The following is an 18,839-nucleotide window of genomic DNA, read 5'->3' as shown; positions in this document are numbered from 1 at the left end:
TTCTAGTGAAAAATGGGCAAATGGTGTATACAGTTCCTTAGATACTATGTAACTTTTTAGGATGTTGAGGGGAAAGATTATGTAGGTATTAAAAGCACAAGAATGAAAAATGAGGCACAAAAATTACCTCTCTTGGTGTTTGAAGTTAACAGACTTGGTTGCATTTAATGGTATATTGGATAGATTACACAAAATTCTCCCACTCCCACCAGTAACAACATCCCACAGCCTGTAAAAACACATTCTGCTTTGTAGCAAGTTTCAGTTTTCCACAAATTGCATTAGGATGACAACACTGCCTACGTCTACCTTTCCAAACAGACATTTCAGTCAAATCCGTATGGAAACAGCAGTGTTGCAGTACTGCATTTTTAGGCAAACCACTGGCGATGATAAGCCTCAGGGTTGCATTGCCTAAGTAAGCTACCCCTACAGTCTGTTCCCTGTTCACCGGGAGAAAAATACAGCACATCCATACTGCACTCGCTACATCCAGGGATTTTCAGACTGGGGGCAGCCTCATCCACTAAACAACTATGGTATGGTGCAATAGTGCATGCACGTACCAGATCAAACTTGAAACTACTTTCTGCATGTACTTGCATAGCACTACACTGAACTAAAGCTTTTTTTTCCTCTCTTAAAGAGACCTTTCTTTTGTGGGGGCAAAGTCTTGGATGTAGCAGTCCTGCTTTTCAGGGTTCGAATCACTATTCTGATGTGTTTGTAGGGGTCTATTATCTGTTCTAATGGGATTATGTCTCTTTGTGTAGTCTCTAGAAAAATGCCTAAGCAGCAGATCATCAGCTAAAGTGAGACAGTTTCTTTTCTGACACTGTCTTGCATGGGGTCCAACAGGGAAGGTGCCCACTGTGGAGTGGTCTCTGGTGGGACAACACTGACTCTGAGGTTCTTCTCTGAGACTGGACTGTGATCTGCTCAAAACACAAAACCACAGATCTACACAAAACTGCTAAGGCTCTCCGAGTAAGTATGTACTTGTTTTAGGAACCAAGAAAATCCTGGCTACATGATTTCCTTTTGGGGAATTTAGCTGTTGCATTGCTATTACACATAAGTCATCTTCTTTAGTCTTTCTGAGTTCAGGATATTCTCGAGAGGTTAACTGTTTTCTTCTGCCAAATCTGTAGAAACTTGTAAATTAAACTGGTTGAACACCAACTATTAGTCACCAGTGCTGTAGGACATTTTTTTTTTACTGTATGCTGTAAAAACAACAAAATAAACATAAGCATTCTAATCGCTTTTACGACGTTTATCAAATCGCTCCAGTAAAGCCTTCCATATGTTGCCTGGAAGTGTTTGGTGCTTTCTTATGAGAGCCTGGACAGCAGTCTTTGTCTGAAAAGAGAAGAGAAATTTGCCTTTACAGACCTGCTCATGCATGGAAGAATAGTATAACCCCTGACTTCTCAGAAGTTCAAGAGGCACTGGGAAATTCACTCATAAGATCCAGTCTAAGAAAAAAAAAATGTCTTTTATATTAGCTAGTTGTCCTACTGACACTTTTCTTGGAAGGAAAGGAACAAAAACATTGATTGCAGTTTGGATAGGCTCAAATTATTGAGATTTAGTAAAGCTGGGCATTATTAAGTCAAAGTTGCCTTTAACACATACAAACATTAAGTTTGTGCAATCTCCATCCCTGAAGGTTTTCATCAAAAATGCTGGACAAAGCCTGACTAACCTCATCTGATCCCATAGCTGACCTTACTGGTACTAGGAATTTGGAGTGGGAACCTCTGTCTGTCCTTCCCAACATGAATTCCTCCGTAACTGGATCATATACAGCAGGCATATAATAAGAGAATTCATAATATTCTCTACATGAGATTCAAATGCAAGTTCAGGAAGAGAATGCATACAATATTCTGTATTTCTAAAAGAAATAAGAAATTATCTCCTTTTGGTATTCTTTATATATTTAAGTTTGAAATAAGGGTACTGATCTACTCCACTGATCTACCCCAGAGTCATGGTAGAATATCACTGTGAATATAAGAAAAGAGTAGCTGAACCTTTCCTGACAGGTTCACGTCCTAATTCCTTTCCAGGGCAGGATCTGACAGAGGTCAGCTGGGCACTGCTCACCTCAAACGCCCATTAACCTGCTTTTTTCTTTAAGTAATACAAGCCACAGAAGACCTAACTGTACTCCTACTGAAGTGAGTGGTGGTCAAAGTGGGTGGCCAAAACCTTGACTTTAACAAAGGAAATCAGCATCATGGGAAATTTCAATTTCAGTTTTGCAGGTACACAAAATACTGTTCCCCCAAAATACAAGAATATAAATAACAGTAAGGGCAGTCATATTGCTTCCAGCCTCCTAAATATGCTAAGACCAAACTCCACAGCTTACTGGGGCAGTTCCCTTGTAACAGACCAAACCTGTCTTTCTGGTTTCACTTTTGTGAAGCCCAGAATCTGCAGCAGACCCTTGAAAAAAGGAAAAAAGAAAAAGAAAAGAAAAAAAATGGAAAAAAAAAGGAAAGGAAAGCTGGCATTCTTGCACCTTTTTGGGAGCAGCAAGGTGTTTTTTCATCAGTGATTCATAACAAGTGTTTTGATCCATGTGCTCCTAGCTTATAGATTTGTTTATGTTTTTGCACAAAGCCCTCCCTTCACCTTCCATGACAAATTTTAAAAAACTGTGTTTTCTGTTTAGCTTAATATTTTGAAAAATGCCTAAACTCTGGATCTACAAATGCTTTTATGCTCCTGGGCACCACTGATTTCACCAAGCTATAGGTTCTCAAAATATTTTTATATTTTGGATGCAACTCATTTTTTTAACATTTTTCTTTTGACAATGAGACTGAAGCTCTTGTGGAACTTTCTTTCTAGAGCCCTATGCTATTTAGAGAAGATGCTCAAAGTTATTTGTTATTTATGAAATTTATTTTCATGGTTACTGAAAACTGCACTTAAAACATAGTTTACATAATTTCAGTTATCAAAGTTAACAAAGGCATGGGAGAAACAAAGTTAATATGCCAAGAAGACAGAGTTCACACATTCTGAAAGGATGAGGGAATCCCAATCAACTCTTACTATGTCAACACTTACTTGTACGTATCCCTACATTAAATAATCACGGACCTCAACTGCCCATAGCTTTAACAAGTATATTTGTCTTTATTGAAGCATGAAAAAAACCTAGATTCAAGTACATATATAAGAGAAGGCAAAGTACATAGCTCAGTTTTGCAAGGAGAAATAACTTACCTTTTCAACTAATTCCTCTGTAGTTATATTCGGATCGTAAGGGATTGGCTTCCCAATGTACGTGCGAAATTTGACTGGAAGTCCTCCATATGGAGGAATAAAAGGCAATCGAGTACTTTCATATAACTGTCTAAAAAATCCTGAAATAGTTTAAGGGAGGAAAAAGTGAGATTACAGCCACAGAAAACACAATCCAAACTTGAAATCTGATTAATGTCGAAGACTTATTAAAAATGCATACTATCTGACAGTCAAGAAGTTGTTACAGGATTGAGGTAACTGTCCACCAAAATAAAGCTCAATAGACCTAATAGATCACTGAAATAAGACTGAATTAAAGAATCAAATCACACAGCACAAACCAGTTATGCACAAGCTATTTCCATATCTGAGATACCTCTAACCCATAGCAACTGTGTTAGAAAATGCAAAGTAAGAAGAAGTCTGAAAAGCAAAATCTAAGAAAAAAGCGAGAGAAATCTGAGAGAAAAGTGGGAAAAGCATTCCAAATACTTAAAATATATTTTTAACTTCTTACTTCTTTCTTTAAATGTCCTATAGCCTTCACGGACATTTTGAGTATACATTGGAATGATGGGCTAAGGGATCACAAAGAAAAAACAAAACAGTGGAAATGTTATACCAGGTTTGAATTTATGTTTTAGTGCCTGTTAATGCAGCTAAGAAAATCACTTGAATACAGAAGATAATTATCAGTCAGTTAAGTAGCAAACAAGAAATCTTGATATAAAAAATAAACTCAAGAATAGAAATAAAATTCAATTTCTTAGCTCCCACAAATATCTGTTTTAAAGCCACTATCTGTAAGGAAAATTACTGACATTGTATTAGGGTTTATATAACTTTTATGTTATATATTTATTGGAGTACCAATGACTGGAACATAAATGAAGTTTTGCTGTTTCCTTGTCTAAAGGTTTCATCACAAGTGGTGAATAGGAGAGTATTCAGTTTGTGAAGTCTAGCAGAAAGCAACAGACATTCATGGTTGGCTCATCTGCTTCTCAAAGAAGGGTCTCACTGAAGCAGTCACGTTTGGATAATATTTCACTGGAAAATATTTCTGCAGATCCCTTAGACAAATAAGGCAATTGTATGTCCTCACTGACCTGGACTACACACCTGCTGGAAGGTGGATACTTAGGCAGTTACAGAACAAGTTCATTTCATTACTGTGACTAAAAAGAAACACACTTGAGATAACTGCACTTGAAACAGTCACGTCTTACAGCCTGAGGTAAGATTTCACAATTTGAAGACAAACTGACAGTGATTGTATCCATATATGCAATGATTTTTTTGGCCACTATTGTCCTCTTTCCTTTTTTTAAAACATATTTTGAGCATGTTGTTGGAATTACTTGTCCATAAGGTAATGAAAGAAGACTTTTATGCTGTTAAGAATCATTACCAGAGAACAGAAAACCATAGGACAAGAGAAAAACGAGCAAGAAAACCACCTAAGTAGAGCCTAACAAGTAACTCAAAGTGTTGGAAACCACTAAAAGGAAAAAAAAAACCCTGACAGATAACAAAAATATCAAACACACATAAAGTTTTTATGGTAAACCCTTCAGAATGAGAAATTAAGGCAAATTATTAGATATAACCCCTTAAAAATAACCAGTAATATCTTTTAAAAACACATAAGTACTGGATACTAAAAATACCACAGTTGGCTTCAGCTATTGATTGAATACTGTATGTCTAACACGTAAAATGCTTGCAACCCTCTGTCATACAGACAAAACACTTTAAATTTTAGAAATAGTGCAAGAGAAATACATCTTAGGCTATAAAGAAATCTGGCAGCTACAAAGGCTATTCTCATACAATGATCAGCCATTGAGGTACAGAGTAGGCAGCAACCTTCAATCCCTAAGCTGGAAAAAACAGGTACACATATAAAATCTTACATTTGTAAAGCAGCACAGTCAGATCTGCAGTAACCCACGGATTTATATTTGCCGTGCTGGAATTGAGCTGGATCACAACCAGTCAGCTTGAAAATCACAGAATCACAGTATAGCTGGGGCTAGAATGGACCTCTGGAGATCAAGTAGTCCAAACCCCTTGCACATACATGAGAATTTTATAAACCATAGTCTCTGTTTATCTTTTACCGAAATAGAATGGAACCAATTTTTTGACACAGATAAAATTCAGGGATCTTCAGAAACGATCAACCCTCCCCATTAACCTGTCAAACCAAGCCATAGGCAGAGGTATTTCTGAAGGTAAGGGTATTTCTGAAGGTCATGCCCCTGGCATAGATAAATTTGATGGAGACAAATATATGTCCCAGAGGCACTTTGAGTCATAACATTAAATAGTAACACTCTCCTTCTCTGACTCCTTAAGCAGAGTAATTGCACAAGATGAAGTGGAAACAATGTGGAAACCTTTAGGCAAGGACTGAGGCTGAACCTACCTTCATTGTTTGCTTTTCTTCAACTTTTTCAATGAAAGAACTATTGAACTTCCTTAATATTGTATGAAGAGTGGGAATGTCTACTCATATATAAAGTTGGTTTTGAAATCCCCATTCAAGTCATCTGTGGCAGGTTGTTAACCACAACGTAGTCATTTTGAATAAAGTGTGTGTGGTTCTTTGGTTGATGGCTACACTGTATGTAGAATAAATTCAAAAAAGGCCCTTATAATTCTATTTTGCCTTCATTCAGGATCCAAGCAAGTATTAGCAAAATATATACGAATTGCTACATTATAGAAAAAGTTCTAATAGTTAGATGAGTCAATACCCGGTCTTTGGTCAACGTACAAGACTATTCTGGTCAGTATTGAAAAGGATGAAGCAAGAACAAACAAACAATCCATTTTAAAATTTGTCAAAAGATGGGATCCAGTTGCTACTTTAATATTGCCTCCTCTACTGTTAAACGCACAGTACTTTTTTTTTTAAGTGTTTAGTTACCTAACGTGTGTCCAATCACATATTTCCAGAGAAATATCAAAGATGCAAGCTAATTACAACGATACCCACCACACAGGGATCCACTCAAACCTTCTGATCATTAAAAAAAGCCCAAACTGAAGGAGTACAATAATAAGTAATACAAGAGTTCACAGCACTGTAAAAGTAAGCTCAGGATAGTAGTTGTCGAAGGATAAAATTCTCTCTACCCTCCTGCTAACAGTCCTATATATTACCAAACATTATGCAAATGACCACAGGATCATTTCACACTGAAAGAATCTTATCCTCAATGAATACCCAATTCATTAAATAAAATTTTTTTAAAAACCCACAGATTTTGTCAATAGAAGGTGCTAACAATTTTAGGTACTACTGTTCAGCTATTTCCATGTGCTTCTAAGTTATGTAAAACTGGTAGAATTAAGAGGATTACTAGCAAGGATTTTTGTGATGTGTTTTGATCAGGGTGGCAGTCTATGTAAGGGCACTCAGAGTTTTTTAATTCAATTTTTATTTAAAAAAACCCACAACCTTTTACACTGTATTACTGTAAGGTTGCAGGTGAAGGGAAAACATTTGGCAATAGATTGTTCAAATATTTGAAGTAGCTTGAAAATCAGATATGAAAGTAAAATCACTAGAAATCACTCAAGTTGTTAAAGTGACACCTCTTTCTGACTGTTTGAGTATATTATTCACTTAATACATAAGAATATTATAAGGGAATTCAAAATGTTCATATGAATGGACTAAGTTTATCCTATTCACAATCTGGTATTTTCCTAGTAGCAGTGCTATACGGGCCCACACAATATATAAAGTATGGAACATTTACCAGCCCACGCTTTTGAGAAAAAGGACAGGAAAGGGAACAGAATCACATCAAACATGACTTTTTAAAAGGCCACATAGTGAGACATTGACGTAGAAATAGGTCTCCCAGCCTAAAATTACTTTATCCACTGGGTAAGTGCCCCTAAGTTAATTCTAGTGTTTAGTTATATCCCCACAAAAATTCAGAGATAGAGTTTTGAAGAAATATTAACCTGAAGCATGAATTTTGCAACTCCAGGTACTTTGCAGTAGGAGCTATAGCACAGGAGACCAAAACAAAGCTTAAGAAGCAACAGATCGGATGGGGTGAGAAAGAGATATAATTGCACAAAAATCTGAAAGGAATGGTAAGAAATTCAAATTTCATGGGAAGAACTCAACTCCCTTTACAGCTTCTCTTATATAGACAGAAAAGTTTAAGTGGAAGGTCAAAGAGCACTGTAATTGATGAGATATTTATAAGAATGTGAAGTAAAATTGATGGTTGTGCAATTCATGAGAAAGCAGCAGAAAGCTCATGGCAGAACAGATGAAACCTGGATTTGCACCAGTATTGTCAGACACAAAAAGCGTCAGGTATGTTAAGTCTCAATTAAGGCAGAAAACTTGTATCTAGTGGTGATGGGGATGAGAAGTGGCAGTTAGGAAAAAGACAGGGTTGCTGCTCATTCAGCTGTATGCCGACCCAAATAAAATAACTTCCTATGAGATACAGGCTAACAGGTGGATTTAGACAGAAGAAGTCAGAGCTACTGGTAGAAGGTTGTATTTGGAGATTATTATCCATATGGAAACTGTAACTGAAACACTGGCCATGTGTATATTGGTGGAGTGCAAACCAATAGAAGCACACCTCTAGAGGATGCTGAGGACCTGACATCAACACTGAACACATTTCAGTGTTCTGTTTTCATGTAGAACTAATTCTTCTTTGGTACCACTGACTGAATGCTCATTTGCAACTGGAGAGTATTAGGTCCCACTCCTGGTTTATTTTCAGCCAAATGAAATGCAGCTCAGGTTCCTTAATGTTCCTTAATGTGAATGACAGAATGGTGAGTGAGATGAAAAAACTGCTTCAAAAGTGCCCACATGAGTCAAACTCAGACATTGATGTAGACATACCTTGGGTTAGTTGATGCTATCTTTCACAAACATGAAGAAAAGTAAGGGAAAGGACAAAATCCTAGATCCTCCCAGAATAAATGAGAAGAAAGATAAAGATAATACATTAAAGAGCCATAAGAAAATGTCTGGGTATATAGAAGCAATTAAGATGTAAGTAGGATGAGAAAAAAAGAATGAAACCTTAGGACAATCTGGAGAAGGACCACAATGAAGATTTCTGAAGTACAGCCAAGATGAGACGCTGGATACCTGCATGATGGAACTGCAGACATGGAACTGCAGAGATGGATGCTTTGCAACAGTCAAGAAAAAGTTCAATGGTTCCACAAAATCCTTGCTCCTTATGGATTAATGTGCTTGAGTAAAGTGATGTGAAAAGGTAAAGAAATCTTTACTTCTGAACCATGTTTTTTGCCTGGAAAATTTTCCAACAAATACCCCTAAGCTGCCTTTTATAATGAAGCACGTATGCAAAAGGTATAAACTGGGATTGTTAGTGGTAGTAATAATAATAATAATAATAATAATACTCACCACTTTTGCATCTAGAGCAACCCGAGCAAAACCTTTTCTATTTCCCCACATGAGTTGGTAACTTTCATCACTGAATAGTGCTTCTCTAACTCCACCTGGTGAGATGGACACCAAGTATCCATTCTTGAGTGCAAGGAGACACTCCTCCCTTGTGCCTGGCATAACACCTGTCACTCTCAATAATAATTTAAGTCCTGCAATAAATAAGTAGCAAATGCATATTATTATAACAGTATATCACAAACACTGCTTGCATGTAGGAACCAGATTACAGCTAAATGAAAATCTATTAGACATATATTTAGACTAAGACAAATTTTTATGAAGGACATAAGACACTTACAGAGGAAATACTGGCAAAATGACAAAGACATGAAAATATTTTTGCCCAAATGTTATGAAGATGAACCATCTTATCAGGAGCATCTCAATAGACTAATGTTTCCACATGCTATTTTCTATACTTATCAAAACACCCGCTATGCAAGCAAAACTTGTGCATCATAGCTAGAAATCTGAAAACAAGTGTCTATTCCTCTTTCCTTCTTTTTATATACTTCAATACAGGGGAAAAAATCAGTACAATAAAGATTACTGCAAAAATAAATACTTGAGAAGCATCTATTTATTTTAAAAGAAAATGTGATGTTTAACATTTTTCGAGTTGTTAAATTGTGTATTTTGTGGTTAAATTGCAAACTATGTGGATCAACTTGGACTGCTGTAAGACTTAAGATGCATGAATGACAGAAGTCAGTGGGGCAATTTCAGCACCACATGAACATTTCAGTCAATCTCCTTCCTCTGTTTCCATAACTGAGATTTCTAAAGATGGAAGCATTCTATGCTTTCTTATATTATATTCACATTTTAAATATATTGGTTTGGAATTCCCATCCAACTTTCCACAAACAAGCATTTCCTCAATCTGCAAATTCACTGTTTGAACAGCATAATTTGCGAAGAATTTTTTTTATAATAAACATAAGCAATGTGGACTGCCAGAACTGGTGCTTAGCAGTACAACTTTGACAAAGGTCTGCAACAGAAACTTTGGAAGACAATGGAAAACACAGTGCTGAATCTTATAATTTAATTTAGTCTCATTCAAGGTACCATGTTTGATAGATCTTTCTGTCAAAGACAGATGCTGACTTTGTTTAAGCCCTTTGTGAACTCAGATATATATTTTGATTTTATCCTACAGTCAGGAATGCTGTATCCTTATTAAGTGAAGAGGTACTTCGTTTGCTTGGCTTTAAAACTTTTTTGACTGTTAGGAATTACAATGTATCATATAAACATTTTTTCACTTCTTATTCCCCTTTTCCAGATCACACAGAATTTTGTATCCCTCAGTCATTCAAGACTTCTGTCTTATGTACTGTCTCTTCAAAGGAAGCCATGCCAGGCCTCTGATCATCATTGTTCTTTTTTTGTAACTTTATTACTTTGCAGCTACTCTGAGATGTTATTAATTCACAAGAAGAATTCTCCTGTAACTGTGATTAATCCTATAAATAAATTGAACTGAGGTTCAGCATATGTTCATGAGCATTCTTTAAAGAACCAATCCGTGAAGTATAACATTTCTTTGCAAAAAGCAAGTAAATATGGTAGAGCACATTAGGGAGAAATTATGCTCAGGCTATTACTTTTAGCCACATTTTCTACTAATGCAATGGAGAGGTCTGATCTCAATTATTTGTGGTCTTTTTTACCAAATGCCTTTTTGTAGCCTTTTTATAGGTTGACACCATATTTGGCACCTTCTGTTCCTCTAGCATGAACATAATTCAAACAATATGTTATGCAGACACCAATAGTCCACAAACTGCACAGCTAAGTGTATTACTGAGTCCTGACAATGGTGTACTATACATTTTTAATAAAAATCTGTGCTACGGACACTTCAATTTGAAACAGCGCCCTCTTATTTATCCCTTAAAAAGAGTCTCTGTTGCAACATTTTGCTAAGCTTTCTCTTCTTTTGTGGGTACTGTAAAAAGCCAGTCATCTCTTGACAACTTCATACTTCTGATGTGCTTAGTACCACACAGTACCTACTAAATGTGCTTGTAAAAAATTCTTGTCATCTTTCTAGGGGTACCTGAACATGGTTTTCACATCAAACTTACTTCATACTACTTGTTTTCAGTGTTTGGACAAAACTTCCTTTTCTGAAGAGTATCCTTCTACTTCTAAATAGCGTCCTTTACTCTTTATTATTATAATAGTTTTTAATATAAGTAGTATAAAGGTTCCTTGAAATAATCTCCCGGATATTCCTTTGGGATGCTCTTCTTTATGCTTTGTTTTTATAAAATTGACATTTTTTTGTTTCTCTGTATCTTGTCCCTTTCATGATGGAATTTTTCTTTCTTTCTTTCTCAGTGTACAGTGTGTTGAATATATTGTGGTGGCCAGTATTACAGAGCTCTCTTCAACAGTAAAATCTTCAACAAAGTCATACTCCACTGCAATGCCTACCCAATGTAGAGGGCAAGTAGGTAACTGATATCCTACCATTCCCTGAGCTCTTCTGCACTCATAGCCCACTGCTGACCACTCAGCACTAGATCAATAATAGAGTCTTATCCAGCACTTTCTACTGAGGCATAACATTACATCTCAAAAAGAATTTAAATCTATTCGTTGGCTCTGGAGGGTTTACCAATGTTTTCACTGAAATGACAGGACATTCTACCTGTTTGTCCTGTTACATCTACCAACTTCTTGTTTAAAAGTCTAAAAGCAGTCTTTTAGTTTGAAAGCTCTCTTTAAAGCGTAGTAAAGTGTTTAAAATGTCAAGTTCACCAAAACTAGCAAGAGGTTGGGTGAATCCAGAATGCTTAAATACAAGGGAACATGTTTTTACCTGGTAAACGAAAGACAAAATGATCAGCTACTGACAGACAAAGTCTTTTCTTCCAGAGAAACAGCCTCGACAAAAAGTAAAGGTAGTCTATAGGAATAGCTCCATGGTAATACACAAGAATGCCTGGTCCTTCTGGTAGGTTTTCCACACCATGAAGCTCATAACCTGTTTGGAATGGAAAATAATACACTGACAATGATATCTGTTAATCATCTGGCAGTTTAAAGAAAACCATTTACTGTCCTTTGTTAAATGACTTCCAGAGAGTTGTGAAAGTCTCTGCAGTAGCATTTAAAATAATTAGGTTCTGGATGGAACTTTTGGTCAATAGCAAAAATAAAGTCCCTCAAACAACATAGCTTATCACTGGACTGATTTATTGGTCAGTTTAATCACTAGATGAGACCTGAACCTGACATTTGCCCCAGTGAGGGAACTAAATAATTATTTCCCATTAGGAACTTTTCTCAGTACATAGTACAATAATAATAATTTTTTAAAAATTACTAACTGGTGTGAAAACAATTCATTTGCAGAATTAGAGGCAAACAATCTGGATGCTTTCCTGAAATACAAAAGTATGAATTTCCATTCTGTATCAGGCAGAATGAAGAGTTTGGGATTTTACATAATAAAATGTTTCTATTTTTGAGAATGGTGAGATGTTTAAATTAAAACCACAATCTGTAAGAATTCCAAAGAGAGGTTCTCTACACGAGAGTGAAATGTATTCACTTCACAGTGGGAGGGAATTTCCTCACAGACATGGACTTCTATGAATCCTTGTCCTGGCTCTTCCTACATTTGAGTTAGGTTTTAGGTGGAGCCAGATTAGAAGGCTAATGTATACAAAGATGTGGGAAAGCCATAGCTTCTGCCAGCTAAGAGCTGTGTTCCATCTTGTCTGCCTTCATCGCCATCCCTGCTACAGCTCCTGTCATGAGTTGTTTGGATGGGATTGGAGCAGGCAGAGACCTAGGAAGAAGTGAAGAAATTTTTATATGCAGGATGTTCAAAGATTAAGGGGAAAGCATAGCAGGATAGCAACATAGATAACAGCTATTAGTCTTCATCCTTAGAATGGTAAAGTTACCTTGTGATAGTCTTAAACCACGTCTGTGGAAAGAACAAGAGCCTAGCAGGCTGCTGAGGATTTTCCTACGGAGTGGGGTGTGTTGAAAGTATCTGAAGGTTGAGTGTAATGAAACTGTAAAGTCAGGTTAGTTTTTAAATTCTGCCACAGTACAAACTTAGATGTGATATCTAATTACTTCTTCATCCATATAGCTCTTAAAATTATTTTTAATTGTCACAACACAAAGTAGTTTTTACCAACTAAAAATACAGTAATTACATTTCCAACTAGAACTAACATCAACACTGCACTTCACTCTGATACCATATACAGAGAAATGCACCTGCTTATCCACTTAAGAGAAATTTACCCCATATTAATTAATTTCTCCCTTTCATTCTGCTTATTCTATATTGCAATCAGTCTTCGAGACAGAAACTTTTGGGTTAGATGCCATACAAAGTACAATAAATGTAATTTATTTGCATCCATTTGGAAGAAAAAATTAAAATTAAAACTACTGTGTATTTACTACTTACTGTAATTCAAAGCTTCAGACAAGTCATGTCATACTTACCATGCCATATTCTTGCATATATATCCCAAAAGCTTGCTATGGTTTTCCTTGCTCTGTCCCAAACATCACTCAAGGGATCTGCTTCTAACTCACTGTTCCTCTGATATATTAAAAGTGAAATATTAGAAAGGTAAATGAAAAAGCCAATTGTTAAAGGAACTATAAAAAAAACTAATATTGCACTAATTGTGAGTGAGGCAATTATCAAATGAAAAAGGTATTGCTTCAGGAACTCCACAACAGTCCATTCTTCCAGTCCGTAGACAAGGCAGCTGAGGTCGGTCATTGGTATCGGTCCTGAAGTGCAGAATTCTTTTCCACCTATCATGTCCTGCATGGAGAAGGAAAAAACTCAGCTGTAGTTTCTAATCATGGAAGTTTCTCAATTTAGGCAAAAAGCTTTCTGTAGATACACCTGATGCCTATTTTGGCATAGCACAGGTTCAAACATTTTGTCTCTGTCATGCTAAGATAGCTGCTGGCTATGAGATTCCTATATGTGTTTATGGATCCTTTTTATACATCTAGACAATAGGGGCTAAAAGGAGAAGGGCTGGAGTCCAAAGAAGCCTCAGGATCCCTACAACATGGCTGATCAGATTATTTCTCTGTGTAAGTGTAGCTTATATTTTAGAATCTCAGAAGAGGGTAAGTGGTAAGTATTTTCAGCAGTGTTAGCCAAGACTGCTGCCAGAGGTGCAGGCTCTCCCCATCCTCTGCAGAGGGTACAGCCTAGGCTTCTGCTCCCTCCCCTTTTGGCAGTAAGGAGATCAAACAGCAGAGTGAGCAGCTGAAAGGCCAGCAAGCAAAACCAGGGCAGTTGTGGCTCCTTCACAAGGCCTGTAAGTGCCTGGGGCAGCATTTGGTATTGCTGGGAGCACTGAGAAAAGCAGCTCTTCACCCCTCATCCATACAACAATTCCAGTACACCCTTCTTTCCAATATTCCAGCCCTAGCAAGGGCCAAGAGGGCTCCATGGCCTTACTGATATGTTTGCCACATGGAGCTCTCAAGTTAGTCTGTTCCTACAGTGGACCCTGTCAGCCTAACAACAGGTAGTGGTTACCCTGGAATGCAAGAGCACTTCAGCACCCCTGGCTGCTTTTAAGATTTTTGAGCGTTAGCCAGAGACTTAAACATTGCAATCCAGTTCAGTAATCCATGACTGAATACAGATTTTATTTGCCTCAATCAGGCTGCTACTTGTTTAACAAGTTTTCTGCTCCAACATCAGAACAAGTACGTACAAGAAACAAATCGTAATTGCCACAGTCAGTGCCAGGATCATAAAATACAGCAAGCCCAGACTTTTCTAACTTTATGTCTTCAGCTGCACACTTATATGAGCAAACCTGCTGCACCTAATAACTCCAGTTTTGCTTTCCTTCTTTGAAGCCCTGGGTAGAATATAGGGGTGGACTGGTGTAAAGCACAGCTCCCTTCAGAATTATGGATGAAAAGGAGTACAGAAAACAGCAAAAGCCAAAGGCAGCCACAAACACCTGAGTCTAACATTCAGTAAGGCGAGTAAGCCCCATGACAAGCCCTGTGGACTGAGTAGCTGCAGTAGCTATAAATTTGGTCTTCCACATTCCAATGAAATCTGTCCTTATCTTAAACCCTTCAAACTCCATATTGGACACCAAAAAGGACCATTGTGGTTTAACCCCAGCAGGCAGCTGAGCACCACAGAGCCACTTGTTCACTTCCCCCTGCAGCGAGATGGGGGAGAGAATCAGAAGAGAATCTCTTGGTGTAAGCCAGACAGTTTCACAGGTAGAGCACAAGCTGGAAGGATAGTAAACTAGGAGCTCAAAGGAAGTACATGCTGTATTAAAAGATGCTCAGCATGGTGTAAACAAAAGAAAGTCACAAGAATTAATACAGAATTGTTTATATCCTGATGAGTGTTTATATCCTTTATATGCCTAAGATATAGGAAAATCTAGAAACTGTCACTGAAAAGAGTTTTTATCAATAACATCAAACTAAAAAATGAACAGTCTGCATGATTCAGACATTAAAATCTCTGCTGAGACAGTGTTCAAGAAGGATAAAGCTAGTGGTGTGGTGCTACTCTATAGTAAGTTTTTAATTGCTTAAAGTTGCTGATAAGAGCACGGACTACAAATCCTCAATGTGTACAAAACATGCTATGCTGACAGAGCCCAGGAGAAGATCACATTAATGGCCTATCTCAGGATACTGAATCAAAAATACTGAGCAGTACTTGGAATAACTCATTCAGCCTGCAACAGAGGGTGAAGGAAGTGATTAGTTTTTGCATCATTATGGGGGCTTCAGATCTGGAACACAGATTAGTACAGCCAGTACCAAAACTTCTTAAAATCACAGATAAAATATCCATATCCACAGTAAGTGCATCAATAATAACCCCTATATGATATGGGGATTAATTTGGATATATGGATCACTGGTGAACAAGAGATCATATAGTCAATCTACCAACACTTTAACAAGTCCAGGTACCTTCTTGTACCTAACATTCATTTTAAAACCACCTGAAATTCCCTCTGGCCCCCGATATTCACTTCTAGTAACTTGAAAGACTAGAGATAATCCACAGGATTGGAACTGATTTAAGATTATTTGTAAACCCTCAAACACAAGTAATTGCAGACTCAGCAGCCAGATAAACTTCTGGCAAGATAACTGAGAAGCTGGTATGTGATGAAGGTCACTGATGCCACCCTACAATTTTGTGGGAAACAGACCTTGTAAACAAATTCACCGCCATTCTTTGAAGGAAGTAGAGGTTTCATAGCTTGTGCAGGTGTCATGCACATACAGTTTTACAGGGGCTTCTCAAAGAGTCACTTTAAGCCACGTATAAGCTGCTACTTGAAAGTTGCCAGCTCCTTCCACCAGCCCCTTGCTGTATGTTCTCACCCCCAGGTTGGTCTCCAACAAATCAGCTTGGCTCCCTGCTAACAGGATGCCTGTGAAAATGCTGGCACAAGCAAAACCAGTCTTGGGAACAGCCCAAACTTAAGTTGGCCTACGGGTATTATGCAAGTATATTACTGATGATGCTTGAAATTTTTATTAAAAAATAATGGCTCTTTTAAATGGAGCACATATGAAAAGGATGATGTCATCAACTAACATGACGAAAAAGTATCCATCAGTGTCGGAATCTCCACCAATTAAGAACTGAGTCTACATCCTACACTATTCAGCATTTTCTGAATTTTCTTCTAGTATTAATAGGATGTTTACATTGATCAGTGTAAACAATGTAATATCCCATTGATTCCTCTTCCTCCATCCCAATTTTTATCTAACAGAAAATCACTTGCTGGCTGGAAGATCACTACCTTTAACCTTGTTTGCTCACAGACTACAGTATAAATGAAGACTTTAACTTATTTATTTCTGATTTTAAGGTCAATGTAGACACTGAAAAAAGCTTTAGAAAGAAAATAAAATACTTCAATGTGCAAAATCATACTTTTAAAAAAGCTACAAAACAGATTTTAACAGTACAGATTGGACCAAAGACACCCCCAAGTAGTTGGGTACACATGGAGTGAGTTCACCTTCTGCCAGCTAGTCTAGGTGGGTGGGATACAAGCTAATTCAACATCATTCCAGTTGAATCCAAGAGTGGAGAAAGAATAAATGATTGATAAATTGAGGAAAAGCTAGAAGTGGTATGGCTTTTTCTGGAAATTGTTTGCTCAGCCATGGTTCAGTTCCTGCTCACTCAGTTCAGTGGTACACTACCTCCAATATTTCATAAGGAAAGAATGAACTTTGATCACTGAACCGTGGACCCTGGTTTTTGGACCATATGATGTGAGTCACATCATTCCTCTTTAATGCCGCTATAACATCAAAGGACTACAACAGGACAGGACTTCTATTTTTCCATGTCCCTTGTCTATTTTTCTAGTCCCTTGCTGAAACCACAAACACAGTTTCGAAGTTTTCTTTCTATCAAACACCATATAGGAAGTTACCACATTTGAGTGCCTATTGCAAGGCTACTACTAAAAACCTTCTTGATCGTGCACTAGGAGACAATGCAAGAGTGTTACTGCAACATATTTACTCACAACTGTTTTGGTTACTCATTGCCCCAAATTTTAAAAGAGAAATTTTTCTTATGCTTTTATCAAATCTGAGCCAGGAGCAGCTGCAATGTTCTTCAATACTGAATATCCTATAAAAGGTTAACAAGTGGGTATAGTATTTTATTACTGAAAAAAAACCAAACATTTTTTAAATTGTCTACATTTTTTTCATCTTATCTAGTGATGGACTTAGAGCTAATGTTCTGAGTGATTTCATTGTCCTCTACAACACGTGCGTTGACATATGAGGTATTTGTTTGGGCTCCACCTATAAAGCACATCGAATTCCAGAGTAATAGCTTTATCTATAACAGAAATTACAGATGATATCGGAGAGAAATTAAACTACTGTCTCCCTATTTAAAGGGGAGCTCCCCTTTCAACAAGTCTCCTACAAGTTGTTCAGATCCTGAGCTCTTGATGAAGCATCATTTGTTGATAAGGATAATCTTACCAACACTATAATCCCAGGGAAGAACAAAGCTGTCACAAGAGACCTATTACAACAAAATTAAAACCTTGTATCTGGCTTTCAACAATGATTGAAGGATTATAATCTTGGTCTTGATGCTCACCAGTTTGCTCCTGGCAGTAGTATAGCAGAGCACAGTGGGAAGATCAGTGTAAAGTAACTGCAGACTCTTCTAGAGATTATTTTTTGACACCTGCTCTCTTGTGGCAGGCTCCTACTCTTTCACTGAACTCAACTGCTCTGTTTCACAGAGTCATCGAACAGTTACAGTTCTGCATCTTACCTTTCAATGTAAATGAAATTCCAGTTTTACATTTCCTGGATGTTTTGTGACAGTTTCATGGAAAATTACTCTCTTGCTGATCTCACCCTGTCAACACCCACTTTATTTGGCTCCATAAATCCACCCTACTTGTACACTCCTATGTTTCTAGAGCTTTCCCTATCTTCAGTACATCTACCCCAAAAATGAAGGGTCTATCCCCTCAGGAAAGAAACTACAAGCAATTACAGTGCCTAGTATCCCAGCTTTTCACAGTCATTCCACCTTTTGCACACACTGAGGATACCTAACCTGGAGTATTGTTTCCCATTTACAGCCTCAGCAAATACGGGTAACTGAATTCCCACTCAGGTTTGATTGAGCATGTGGAAATTAGGCACTACCCTGACCGAGCATACTTGCTCAGCTCAGTTCCCAGAAATATGGCAGGTAAAAGCTGGAATAATAAAATCATAGACTCATAGAATGTTTTGGGTTGGAAGGGACCTTAAAGATCAGCTGGTTCCAGCTATGGGCAGGGACATCTTCCACTAGGTTGCTCAACGCCCCATTCAGCCTGGCCTTAAACACTGCCGGGGATGGGGCATCCACAACTTCTCTGGGTAACCTGGTCCAGTGTCTCAGCACTCTCACAGTGAAGTTCTTCCAGATATCTAACCTAAACCTGCCCTCTTTCAGTTTAAATCATTCCTCCTTGTCACCACATACCCAAACAAAAAGTCCATCTCCAGCTCTCTCGTAGGCCCTCTTCAGATA

General features: G+C 37.5%; 1 protein-coding gene across 1 annotated transcript in view; it reads right to left on the bottom strand.

Annotated features, from left to right (window-relative positions):
• Positions 1 to 1,257: 1,257 nt before the first annotated feature.
• The window catches only part of LOC108505240 (transmembrane protein 68-like), an 18,237-nt gene continuing 655 nt past the window's right edge, over positions 1,258 to 18,839 (bottom strand). The window contains exons 2-7 of the mRNA XM_017831071.1: positions 13,232 to 13,562; positions 11,580 to 11,744; positions 8,702 to 8,895; positions 3,785 to 3,845; positions 3,247 to 3,386; positions 1,258 to 1,362 (exon numbers count right to left, since the gene is read on the bottom strand). Of these exons, the coding sequence (XP_017686560.1) occupies positions 1,258 to 1,362; positions 3,247 to 3,386; positions 3,785 to 3,845; positions 8,702 to 8,895; positions 11,580 to 11,744; positions 13,232 to 13,559 (993 nt within the window). The 5' untranslated portion in view covers positions 13,560 to 13,562. The remainder of the gene's footprint in view (positions 1,363 to 3,246; positions 3,387 to 3,784; positions 3,846 to 8,701; positions 8,896 to 11,579; positions 11,745 to 13,231; positions 13,563 to 18,839) is intronic.

This window comes from Lepidothrix coronata, unplaced genomic scaffold (genome assembly GCF_001604755.1).
Source record: "Lepidothrix coronata isolate B3197 unplaced genomic scaffold, Lepidothrix_coronata-1.0 Scaffold6, whole genome shotgun sequence".
Lineage (NCBI taxonomy): Eukaryota > Metazoa > Chordata > Aves > Passeriformes > Pipridae > Lepidothrix > Lepidothrix coronata.
Note: the sequence above shows the minus strand (reverse complement) of the source record. Positions and strands in the feature narration are given on the sequence as shown.